At 44.8% G+C, this 13,406-nt stretch overlaps 1 protein-coding gene across 5 annotated transcripts in view; it reads left to right on the top strand.

Annotated features, from left to right (window-relative positions):
- The window catches only part of NIN (ninein), a 103,315-nt gene that overhangs the window by 14,023 nt on the left and 75,886 nt on the right, over positions 1-13,406 (top strand). For all 5 annotated transcript variants that reach the window (XM_067554756.1, XM_067554755.1, XM_067554752.1 and 2 more), the window contains exon 3: positions 9,819-9,900. In XM_067554756.1, coding sequence (XP_067410857.1) covers positions 9,819-9,900 — 82 coding nt within the window. The remainder of the gene's footprint in view (positions 1-9,818; positions 9,901-13,406) is intronic.

Here is a 13,406-nt window from a genome sequence, read left to right as displayed (position 1 = left end):
GGGCGTGGTGGTTGCTTTATAGACTTCAGTCTCAGCACATTCAGCATGAACCATGTGCAACCAGGGACCTTCAAACCTAAAACAAATGTTGCCAGGTTGTATCCTATTGCCCAAGACACATCCCACTGAAAAGGAAATGCTGCTGCACTGAACGCCTTTGTTGCATAAAACTCTTGTTAAATACCAGAACTGCTCATTCAGCTCAGCAAAACAGAGCAAGCGAGTGTCACGTTTCCTCTGCTTCAGACTAGAGCAAGAGCAGTAATTTGACCGGAGAATTTCTCACCAAACCTAATCTCTCTCAGACAAAATAACTTTGTAAAAAAAGAAGCTTCCTCCCCCTTGGGTTGAGATTCTTTTGCTGACGATGGGACTTGCTGACAGGGAAGCATTGATGGCTACAAGAGGAGACTTCTGACCTTTCCAGTTGTAGCATGGCATTTGCTTGAACACTAGTTACTTACTTTCCACACCAGCTCGAACTTTTTCCATTCGGACACGGCCATCCGGCTTAGCTGCCGGAGCATTAGAGCAGACAGGAATAAAGGAAGGGGTGCTTCAAGAGCCTGGTTACTTGAATTTGGCCAGGGAAGACAGCTGGCCAGCTGTGCCAGATCTCCTTAGGCCTCCTTGCTTAAACCACTAGCTAGTAGCATCAATGGTCCATGTCTGAGTGTGAACCTGATTTAGTGGTTATTAAATCCTGTGGGTTTCCTGGGGAGGTTGTCAAGAGAATAGCAGTAAACATGCTGTTCCCTAATGGAGGTCTATTTCATCAGCACCAATCTAGTTCCTACAGATGGTTACTCTCCACACCATGAGTGGCTTTTGTTTTGTGTATTTAAAAAGAAACCTTGTTTTAAAAAGACACTTATGGGGTGGGGGAGAAATGAACTGACTTGTCTAAGGAGCAGCAACTCGGCAAGCCGTGTGCAAGCTTTTGTATTTGATGTTTGCCTATGAATAATGAATATACGAAGTCGCGGCATGTAGTAAGGTATTTGCCTAGTGCCCCAGTGATGAAAGTCGTATGGCAATGCATACAACAAATACTGCTTGTGATGTACTTGGTGGTTATTTGGAGTCATGTCAGTTTGAATTAAGCTAACATGCCACTTTCGGTGCATAAGGTTCTAAGGATTAACCAATCTACTCTACCTTCTTGATATGTCTTCGTTATATAAATCCGATAGTTTGTCTTGCAATAGGACTAACTCAGCTCTAAATATCCTTTCTTTTCTCCATTGTATACTGAGGCAGTGCTCAAAATAACTCTTAGAATTCCTCTGAAGGGTGCGTTTCATTGTGCCTTTTGAAATTCTGTAGCCAGGAACTGAAAGATGTTTGCAGATTTCCCTCTGGTTTTGGACTTTAACCGTTAACTGTGGTTTTTGCATCATAAATTCAACATAGTGCCCAGTAGAGAATAAAAAAATGACTTTCGCATCAGTTGTGTTTCTGGTTCAGCCACACTGAAAACCTGCTAGGTGCCTCCCAAAACAAGGAGACATGGTCCCTGCCTTAGCGTTAAAATGTGAGGCTAGACCCTATATTGTTTCCATCCCAAGAATCTAAGTTTAAAAAACTACAAAAGAGAGTCTCTTCCGGTTAGTGCTCTACTCCGTTCCTTCATGCCGTACAAAGGCAGCCTCCTAACGCTTTCTGGCTGATCCTGACGTCTTTCTCATAGGAGGACTTCGGTACTTGAAGGCCTGGGTTGGTTCCGTTGCAGGAGGCTGAAACCTGACTTCCAGCTCTCCCAGCCCTTCTTTCTGAGGGCTGTTGAGACTCAAGCCATCCAAGTACCCAGTGCATTGTAGAGACATGTACTAAACAGCATACATCTCACCTCACCCTGTGCTTATACCTTGTGGAGCAACCTGGGTCTGGTCTAAATTGGGGTTCATAGCCACTGATGTGGATACACTCATGCCACCCTTCGTGCTGATGTGCTGTACCAGTGTGAACTCTGCCTGGATTCAATGCAGATTGAGTCCTGTAGTGATAGGAGTGGCTAAAACTCTGGTGTAGACTAGGCTGAAGACTCCCTTGTAGCCTTCTTGAGGAGGGGCTGGACGAAATCAGACCAAACAGGCCAGCACGCACAGGGAGAACTTGCTACGTTTTTGTTCCTTTTGCAGCTCCCCTTTAAAGGGCTGTCTAAAGCCTTCCTGAGATTTCTTATACAAAAGCTTAGCAAAATCTGCCACATCATTCTGTATTTCTCCTCCATTTTGTACCTTTTCTTTTGGGCATGTAAAATGGGCTGTTTGTTTTAAGAATTCATCTATCCACATTTTATTCTGCACCTGAAGTCATTCTCTGTGACAGTACGGTTGGTTGCTGTGGGAATGAATTCACAAGCAGAGAATTATGACTTCAAGTAGAGACTCTTCTATGAAGAACAAGGAAAGGGAAATATAAGAAGCTGGTATTTCTCCCAAGAGAGAATCTGATAACTTGAAGAGTGTTGAGGCAAATAGTGAAAATAATGAATAGTCTGACACACACATCAGTGTGAGGTCCCTTCTAGCCCTACATTTCTATGATTCTGTGTTTTCTTTCTAGTGCTAATAAGGATGGTAGTTTATTGGAAGCTTTCTTCTTTGAAATAGGTCTCAGGATTTCAAAACACTGCCAGGAAAATTCTGCAACGCGCAGTTCAATTAGCCTGAAAATTATCATGGGGAAACTGAGTCATTCTATCTATGTACATATTATCTTCTGATTTACTTGTACTTGGAAAATTCTTTTTACCTGGGGACAAGATGCCTTATTCAGTGAGTGAATCCAATATAATCTAGTCTTGTTTTCCTCCTCCTTGTAAGGATGTGGTTAGTAGATTGCTCTCATGGGACGAGAGAGCCCCATGATAATTTTGCAAGGCTATCCTAAATCGTGCACCAAACCCAACTTCTTTTTCCCGCTGTAGATTGTTTTCTCCCAGAAGCCCAAATCTGTTCAATACTGGCAATCATTATAAAGCCCAAGGACTGGGATTTTGCCTTACCTGTTTTTAACAGCACCAAGCACAATGGGACCCTGAATCTCATTTGGGCCTCTGTGTTGCTAATGACATACAGAAATAATGCTGTGTCATTATACTCCAGTGTATTTCCTGTTTGTTATGCTATAGGAACTTGGTAGTAAAATGCTATGCTAGTGGTTCACAGGACCTACAAAATAGATAGCTGCTAGATTCTGAAATGTCGTTTGAATTCCGTCATCAAAAGCACTTTGAAAAGACAATTAGATTTACAGTATGTTTAAAGTCTATCACCACTGTACTGTCTTCCTTCTCTTTTGAAGGGGCTCAGGTTTGTTTCTGTCTTGAGTTTCTAAGACTTCAGAAGCTGAGGTAAATGGAGTTCAGTGGATGTATTCGTGGCTCTTCTAGGCTTTGTAGTATCGCAGAACAGTACTTCCACTTACATATCCTGATAAGCTTTTTCAAGTCTCTGTGTGCTGGACATCTGTTGGCCTTTAGATATGGCTGGGAAATAAAGGTTTCCGTAAAGAAATAATGTGGTGACAATAGCCGTGGCTTGAGGAGCTGAGGTGTAAAGGCCCAAGTAGATTTTCAAACAGTCATTTAAAGAGTTTGAGGTGTTGTGTCTGCCTGGGGTCCCTTTGAGTGTGTTTCTTTTTTAATTTTAACAATCGCATTTTCCTCGCTCTTAAATGTTTTATTTTGTGGAAGACTCATATAGACATAAGGTCTGCTTTATAGTTTCCATTGGAGCGCCAAAATCATCAAATGTGCAACGTAAACAAAAAGAGAATAATTCCCCCTCCGCCCCTGGTCTTTGGTTTTAATGATTTTTATTGTATGACAATGGCAGGTTTAAAAAACAAACCAACCCTCGCGTGAAGCTCTTTCAGTCGAGCGTGTCCTTCTAGCAGCTAAATCTTAGCGTTCAGAAAACGCATGCCAAATTATACCCCTCATGAGGGACATCCCAGCCCTTTTCCAATGTGATGACTCTTACTTTTGGATATTCATGCTGTCGTTTCCTTTATAGCCTCAATTTTGGACAGGGCGAAGAGGGATGTAAAAGTGGAGCACCTGTTGGTGTTCTCAAGTACCCGGGGTTTTTGTTTCACTACTAAACACCCTATAGTTTTCACTTGGAGATGTATTGTAGGACTAATTATTTGCATATTTAATCCCATTGCATAGCTGATTGCAATGTTAATTTTTTAAGACTACTATCAGCTCCTTCCCTGCAGACGAATCTCCTTTGGGTTCTACTTGAAGCGGTCATGGTGAAATTGCTTCGTGTGGTAAAAATGAGGGCCATCTGTCCCGTGTGCAGCTGTTTGGCTAGAGTTAAACACCAAGGAAACTCACTATCTCCCCCCCTCCCCTGCCTTCTCCTTCCCCTTCATTAACACTGCTTGTAAAACTCATTCGATTGCGTAGCAAACTCTGGCTTGGAAGGAAATATCTCTTTAAGCCCTTAGCATTGGTATATTGTGCAGCAGCTTTCTTCAAAACAATGAGATCTCTGTTAGTTGAGAACAATATACCAATGCTTCAATATACCAATGCTTTTTTTTTTTTTTTCTATTCTCTAGCTATACATATCTATTTTAAGTACTTAAGCATCTATTGGTCCTCTGACTGCTAAAAGAGGTGTCTGGTTGACTCCTTTGCGCACTGATGGGCGAATCAGACCCCTTTTGTCTTTACATGTTGCTCAGAGCATATAAATTGCTGGCAAATATTTATAAGTTGCTGGAGTTTGTTCCAAGGTACAGTAGGAATAATCCACTAACTAAATTAAGCAGCGAGTCCAAGTTTTAGGAGTCATGTCTAATAGTATTTTAGCACCTTTCTCAAACACCCATTAACTAAAGCAGATTATCCGTCATTTACACCCCTGAATTTGCACAGTTGGCTGTAGTCTGCCAAGGTTCTCAAACAGTGCAGGATGGAGCGATCCGCTGACTAAACTTTTATGCACACAAAGTTCTTAAGCACCGGTCATTTGGGCAAAGCAAGTGGGTGGTTCTGATTGCTAGGACTTGCCTTCTTCCTCGCACGGTGCTTTACATCAGTGGCTCTCAACCTTTCCAGACTACCGTACCCCTTTCAGGAGGCTGATTTGTCTCGGGTACTCCAAACTTCGCTTCACTTAAAATCTACTTGCTTACGAAATCCAACATAAAAATACAAAACTGCCACAGCACGCTATTACTGAAAAATTGCTTCCTTTCTCATTGTTTCCATATGATTATGTTCCTATTGATTTATTTGATAAATATTGTACTTGCATTTCAGTGTGCAGGATTTAGAGCGGTATAAACAAGTCATTGTCTCTATGAAATTTTAGTTTGTACTGACTTCATTAGTGCTTTTTATGTAGCCTTTTGTAAAACTAGGCAACTGTGTAGATGAGCTGATGTACCCCCTGGAAGACCTCTGTGTACCCCTGGTTGAGAACCACTGCTTTACATAATTCTCCCATTTGAGAGGAAATTACAGGGCACTGAAGTCGGGGAATGTGGTGTGGGATGTGAAACAGGACCAAACGACCCCTTCCACCCTGTCCAGGGCCCCATCTACACCGGAACGTTGATTTAATGCTGCCAGCTGTCAGCGGTCGGTCCTCTGAACCGGTGCTGAAAATGGTTTAACTGCTAATGTATTCAGACTGGCTTTGAGTTCCCCATTGTTATCACTGGGCCAGTTTCCTAGTGCAGACTGGGCTGACGTCCGTCCCCTCCCCCACCCCAGAGAAGATGATGCAGGGGGGAGCTGTTAATCTAACTCCTTCATCTTTTATTCATGCTAATTTAGTTTAAATGTCAAGTTTTTTTTTAATCAGGCAAATTCTCCCATCCCTGTAAACTGCCCTTTGAAGTATACCAGCATTTTGAAATATATGGAGAACGAATGGCGGCGATTAGTATTCAGATGAAGTAGTCACTAACAAGTTTCTTTACTGAACATGTATCTAACTCTGTTTAATTACTTCTTGTGCATGTGTTTTAAAATCTAGTGGTGATTTGAACCGTTCAGTGCAGACTTCATTTGTGCTAGCAGACAGGCGGCAGAGTTGTTTCTTTTCCGTAGCAGCCGTGTGTCTGTACAGCAATCTGCATATTGTTACTCTTCCATTGCTCGCTGGCTGCTCTGTGATTTGCCCTGTGATGAGGATAACTATTTCTGTGGCCTTGTCCTTCACTGCTGGTAAAGATGCGTTGTTTTTAACCTCAGGGTAACTGATGTGCGTGAGCTGTCCTGAGATTAAATACTCCGTGCAGACAAGGCTCTGTAGTTTTTACCTCCGTGGGGCTAGATGGGGGCGTACTGTTGACCTCACCTAGTTGATCTCGTGGTAGAACTAAAGTGTCTTGTCTTCGCTATTTACCTCAGGGTAGGTCGCGTGCTTAGGTTAACCCAAGCTCAAAAATGCACCCAGTTGTCAGTAAAGATGGCTTGTCTGGCTAGGCAGTACGGTTGTGTATGAACTCTAGCAACACTTAGCTGGAATTCACTACCTGGACAGCCCCATCAAGTTTAGTCCTGTATACTAGAGCTGCTACCACTGGCAGACTAGCACCAGTCATGTATTCATGGCCCCCAAGTTTGCTGGTGTAGACGAGGCCTTGGCAGTTCGTGGCACGAGAGGTTTTTCGCAACGTGCAAATCAACTCCTGTGCAGCGCTGAGAATGCTATTCAGATTCACCTGGCTGAAATCCCTGAGGTTCGCTGCGGCTTGCAGCTGAGCCACATTTCATCGCTTCCCCCCCGTTGTCCTGTGTTCTCTTTCTGGCTTGCTGTGCAAACTGGGGGCAGCTCTGCAGCCTGGATGTCTGAAATGGTTGGCATTCTGAAATACGATTCTGCAACGGAGGCCGTGTCCCTTCCACGGGACTGTTAATGGCAGTAAAGCAACAGCGCTTCCTACAGGCGATGCAAAAAGGCCAGGACGTCAGAAATGCATGAATTCAAATTGCTTATGGGATCTGCCCCCTCCTTCTTGTTTTACCATATTTAAAACCCAAGACTTGTAGGCCTGTAGATGGTCTTGAAAATATAGAATCATAGAATCATAGAAGATTAGAGTTGGAAGGGACCTCAGGAGGTATCTAGTCCAACCCCCTGCTCAAAGCAGTACTAACCTCAGCTATATCATCCCAACCAGGGCTTTGTCAAGCCTCAGCTTAAAAACCTCTAAGGATGGAGATTTCACCACCTCCCTAGGTAACCCATTCCAGTGCTTCACCACCATCCTAGTGAAAAACTTTTTCCTAATGTCCAACCTAGACCTCCCGCCCTGCAACTTGAGACCGTTGCTCCTTGTTCTGTCATCTACCACCACCGAGAACAGCCTAGCCCCATCCTCCCTGGAACCCCCTTTCAGGTAGTTAAAGGCTGCTATCAAATCCCCCTCATTCTTCTCTTTTGCAGACTAAACAAGCCCAGTTCCCTCAGCCTCTGCTCATAAGTCCTGTGCTCCAGCCCCATAATCATTTTTGTTGCCCTACGCTGGACTTTCTCCAACTTGTCCACATCCTTTTTGTAGTGGGGGACCCAAAACTGGACGCAATATTCTAAATGCGGCCTCACCAATGCCGAATAGAGGGGAATAATCACTTCCCTCCATCTGCTGGCAATGCCCCTCCTAATGCAGCCCAATATGCTATTAGCCTTCTTGACAACCAGCGTACACTGCTGACTCATATCCAGCTTTTTATCCACTGTTACCCCCAGGTCCTTTTCTGCAGAGCTGCTGCCCAGCTCATTGGTCCCCAGTCTGTAGCTGTGCATGGGATTCTTCCTTCCTAAGTGGAGGACTCTGCACTTATCTTTGTTGAACCTCATTAGATTTCTTTTGGCCCAATCCTCCAGTTTGTTTAGGTCACTCTGTATCCTATCCCTACCTTATAAACGGGTACGCACTGCTGTCAGGATGCAGGCTCGAAACACTCGAGCCAAAATGTGTAAAATTCCCCGATTCATTTCAGTGCGTGTTCTGAGGCTTAATTACCGCTATTTATAAGCATTTCTCTGTCACTCACTCATCACCATATGGCTACAAGAACACGAAGTATTTCACTGTGGAGAGTCGAACCAGAAATCTCCAGCTAACAAAATGTTCATTCGTTCAAACGTTTCGCAGAGCAGCTTAGCAAGAAACTTAAAACTAGTCTGGTCAGAGGACTCAACTCACTTTTAATCGGCACTGTCCAAGGGGCAGGACAAGTCTCTCCTAGCTACCTACTGCTAAGCCCTGATTTATGCACGTCGTTCAATTCTCGGATTCTCTATCACCGGGTAACTGAGCTGCTTTCTAGTGTGCTCAGGAATCGGCGTAAAAATGTTCTGTCTGTGCCACCCGCTCACCCCCGTGGTGAGCGTGGTTAGTTCTCTATGGATCGTGGGCGACTAGGAGCAGGTCTCTTCTTGGGGGCGATGTAGGAGAAGTGATAGTACTTCAGGCTTGGTTAATCTGTGCGTGCCGAAAAAGCTCATAACTGTTCCAAAATGCAGCAGCTGGTTGGCCTAGCGACACCGATGTCTGGGATCACATCATCTCGGTGTTCTGCTTTAGCTCCTCAGTGAATTCAGCATCCAATTAAAGGTCCCAGCCCTGGTATTGGAGCCCTCCGGGGGACTGGGCCTAGCTAGCTACCTGAGATCATCCCACCTTTCCCACCAGGACCTCTGTGTTGTACTGGAACGGTGTCACTCAGCCAGCAACAGGAGACTCACGAGTGCCGCAGAGAGACCGTTCACAGGAGCTGGGCCTTTCAGTGGAAAACGTTCGTCTAGTTCTGGTACCTCGCTTTGGAGCCGAGTTTGGTGCTCTTTGGTTCAGTGGCTGACCCCAAAAATCAAGGGGAAAAAAATCATTCGTTTTGAACCGAAACACCTTTTTTTTTCTTGCCAAAATGGAACTTCAAAAGAATTTTGTTTGGCTCGATTTGAAATGAAAGGTTGATTTGAAACAAATTGTTTGGCCATTTCCAATTTTTTTTTTTCAGCTTTTTGGCCAAAATGCACATTTTTTTCAGTGAACTTACTATTTGCCTATACAATTTTGCTAGCTCTGCTTAGCTTCCCCTCAGCGTGTTCGCACTCAGACGTGCCTGCCCACGCAAAGAAGGACCCTCCAAATAACCCGGGCTGTGTTTCTGAGACTGGGAAGGAAGAGAAGAAGACCTTAGTATTTCCTTAAACACTAAGACCACTATACTTTAAATGCAGAGAGAAATGAAGCCACTGTACCAGGTGCTGAGAAGTGACTGGATTGGGCAAAGTGCGGAGGTAGAAGTTATGTCTGAAGACTCCAGGTGGGGCTAAACTAGCAGACAGTGTTGGTGCTTTGACACCGCCTTGGGCCTCGCTGTTGTGAAAGATGCTGTGTAGGTCACTGGGCTGAGATCCGTTTGGTAGGAAGCACTGTTATGATCACTGGTCTATAGAAGAATCCACCTGATGTATCAGAATGGTTGTCCCATAACCCTCTGCTGTACTCTCACGCACTGTTCACCATTCATATAAATGCGGGGATGTCTCCATGTTCTCTGTCACTCCTTCTGTGCCCCCACTCGCCCCCGCCAAAAGCCCAGTAAACAAAGTTGAGGCTCATTTGTGACTTTTGCAATCGTTGTTTTGTCTTTAAACAAATCTGTGCATTCAAAGAAGTGGTCTGGGTTATGTATGGAGCGCCATCCACTTCAACAGATTTGTTTGAATGAATAATGTGGTGTCACTGCAGGCTTTTACCCAGGATTTCCTTGCTCATGTTAAAGGGCCTGTGCTGGTTGAATTATTTATTTGTTTTTCTTTCTCTCTTTCAAGGTCCACTTTGACCAGTTTAAAGAAGCACTGATCCTTATCTTATCCCGAACCTTATCGAACGAAGAGGACTTCCAAGAACCAGGTAACGTTTCTCTTAATGTGCTTGAAGAAACCTTTTCTGTGCTTGAGAAAGGAGGGCGTCAGCAGGATTTATACAGGGAGTTGGATACAAGTTCTGGGGCCTTATAGGTGCTGAAACACAGGCTTTTCTCGTGTTCCTTTGGCAGGACTTTCCTTTTAAAAACCTCCTGCTCCTGGAATTGGGAGAGGGGAGAATTCTGGTCGATGGCAGAAAACCTGTTTGGTTTTATGCACACTTTATTGGGTGTTGATATCTCACTTCTCACCATGGTCTAAATGCCTGGACAGGCATAAGGAATTCTAGAAACAGTGTTACGCAGCAAGAAGTGTTACGGACGTTGAGGTCATCTAGCCCCGCCCACTCTGAGGCAGGATCAAGTCTACCTGCACCATTCCTGGCAGGTGTCTGTCTAACCTGTCCTTAAAAACCTCCACTGCTGGGGATTCCACAACCTCCCTTAGTAACCTCTTGTATATGCCCCTGTGTGTTAGGAGCCTCACACCGTCAAGTACAGACACTGATGAATCCACAGCTGTTAAAATAAGATGGGCCTTCCAAACTCCGGAGTTTTGGAGAAATGCTTGCATTGCTTTTGAGTGACGGTGTGATAACTAGCACTCACTGCATGAGAAGAGATCTGCACAGCACAGAGATCTGCTGTGCTCTCCTGTAGCACAGGTAGAAGGTAACGTTACTCCATTTAATAAGTTATGGAGAAAGGATGTTGGTATGGTTTAAGCAGTGGACTGGGACTTGGGAGATATGGATCCAAGTCACTTAATGTCTCTGGTTCAGTTTCCCAGTTGTGGAATGGGGATAATACTTCCTTTCCCTCTCATTTCTTTCTCTTCTATTTAGATTGTGAGCACGTCTGAGCAGGGACTATGTCTTGCTACCTAGCACAATGGGTCTCTGATCTTGGTTTCAGCCTCTAGAAACTCCTGTAATATTAATATCGGTAATTTTGAGTTTTTTATAACAGAATACAACAGTCTAGCTAATTTACATGGCAAAGAGAGACACTTCAAGCCTTCAACCCCCCCACAAAAAGCGAGCCAGTTCCTGGCATTATTTGAGTGATCATTAAGGTGAGGGGGTGGGGGAAGGATGGACGGACGGAGAGTATAGCCAGCGCTAATGCTTGTTGGTGGAGAACATAATGATGGTGAGTTACATGGGATGCCAGCGTGTAATGACTCTATATCCTATCTATTCCCTGTTGACCTTCAGCCTGACAACAAAATTCGTGTAATTTCAGTTTGATAAATGCTAGGTTCATTGTCTCGTTCTTCTCAGGAGCCTGAAAGGAAGTGATCAGGTGTGCTCAGAAAAGCTGAGATGAATTTTTAAATGAACAACACAAATTGTCACTTTCCATAGTCTGAATTGGTTCTGCTCCTGCCTTATTCAACTTACAGGAGAAATGATATCATGAAGCTTATACCCTTGCTCTGGGCTTGATTGATGACTGTTTTGCATGGTCTGATTGCAGCGGGAAAGGTCAAGTGCGCAAACCCAGATTGCAGCTCCATGTGGTGGTTGCGTAGCTGTGCACATCACTGATGCAGAGGAGCTGATCTCTGCTCCACACAGGGGTGTTTGCTAGTTGTAATGTTTGAGTAATTAATCTAGAGAAACACAAGAAGGGAATCCCAATGGTGCAGACGTGCTTAATGCTTTCTGAAGAAAACCTGTTCTGTGTAACAAGTTGCAATGTGCAGTTTATTTCCTAAGGTCTCCTCAGTATTAAATGGAACCTTTTGAGCGATTAGAGAGAAGACTAGCTTTCAGTTTGTGTCCTCTTCATTTGAAGGCAGGCTTCTGTTATCACTAGGGGGACACGAATTCTGAATATAACCATCAGCTGGGGCTGTCAGGGCAGCGGTGATGGCTAGATAAGTTCCGGTGGGAGCTAGGTTTCTCCCATGAGTTAATGTAGTAGTTTGAATCCCTTACATTTCACAGCAACTTTTGAAAGATGTTTTAAAAAAAAAAAATGCGTGGGGGGGCCCTGTTACTGTTCTAGCATTGCAGCAACACAGCGACTTGTTCGACTGGACTTGCAAGCCCGTACCTCTTCGGCAATTTCTACTTCCCCTGAGGCTCGGTTGCTACAAGTTAATTTTGGCACAAAAGACCTGGGCTCGTGGGTGACTGACTTTCTAGGCGACGGTGGAGGTGAGTTTCAGTCCTGGAACGGAACATGCTCTCTTCATTTTGCCTTAACTCCTAGTGGCTGGCTAAAGAGCAACATTGCAGGCCTGATGGACACTTAATCCTCCTTGACTGTGAAGTTAGTGCCACAGTCTAGTGTGGGGGTTCACAGACTTTTTTTTCTGGGACCCCCTTTGAAAATATTTCAGGCTGTGATGACCCCCCACAGGCCATGTCACCCTTACTTCTGCCCTGCTGTTGGGGGCGGCACTGCCTTCAGAGCACCCGGCCAGCAGCTGCTTCTCTCCAGCCACCCAGCTCTGAAGGGCTTTCGCTGTCAGCCGTACACAGGCATGTGCAGGGGCTGACAGCTTGCAACCTCCCCCCCAATAATCTGGAGGGTCCTGACCCCCCAATTTGAGAACCCCTGGTCTAGTGGCTGGTGGTAGGCAGGTGAGGTGGAAACTGGTCATTGGCAATAGAAAAGGAAAAATTCCGGGGTCCCACTTGGTTAGCTTGTCGTAGTTGGGAGGTTTGGGGCCTTCTGGGGCAGAACCAGCAGAGTGAGAGAGAACGTCTGCGTCCCCGTGGAAGCGGGAATTGGTTCTCTAGTAATCTGCCCATTTCGAGGTTAAGCTTGTTTGCATTATCCCTTATAAAAATCTCTGCAACAAAAACAGCGAGACAGGCCAAGACAACGCTTCTGAATGGTGAAACGCAGCAGGAGAAATGCAGAGCAGCTCCCTTTGGGAGCAGTGCAGAGCCCTGCCGAGGAGTGCTGGGCCCAGTGACTATCTCAAGGGAATTCTGGCTGGAACTGATGCACACACGAGGTGTCCAGGCTGCTATTGCGTCTCTAGTTACGAAGTTCGACAACTCAGGCCCTTGAACGACCCATTTTTGGACATAGAGGATAAGTTAGTGGGACAAAGTGCTGATGGAGCATTTGAGAAGGGACTTGAGAGCTGAAGGGTTCATGTAGTCTTCATTAAAGGGGAAAAAAACCATGTTAAACAGACTGAAGTTATTGGGGAAACAAATCGGACTTAAAGCTATCAGAATAATTGAGCTTCCTGAGGGAAGGACAACTGGACAGCTTTTTAAGTGCTAAACCTATCGCATTGAAACATAGCTGAAGGACCAGTGTGCACTGAAATCACGCACAGAACAAAAGAGATGCTGAACAAGCTACAGGAAGAACAATCCTATTTCCTGCAGCAGCCATCCAAGATAAAAGTTTGACAGCAGGAAATGTAAAGGATATGTATAGTCCAGCAGAGTCTCCCACCCGTAGAACTGGGTAGAAATTCCTTTCCATCGGGAAAGTGCTTGAACCAGCTCTGTTTTTCTCC

This window comes from Emydura macquarii, unplaced genomic scaffold (assembly GCF_026122565.2).
Source record: "Emydura macquarii macquarii isolate MOO-44397 ecotype Brisbane River unplaced genomic scaffold, CSIRO-AGI_Emac_v2 contig_1551, whole genome shotgun sequence".
Taxonomy (NCBI): domain Eukaryota; kingdom Metazoa; phylum Chordata; order Testudines; family Chelidae; genus Emydura; species Emydura macquarii.
The sequence above is the reverse complement of the archived record's forward strand: the minus strand, read 5'-3'. Positions and strand labels throughout refer to the sequence as shown.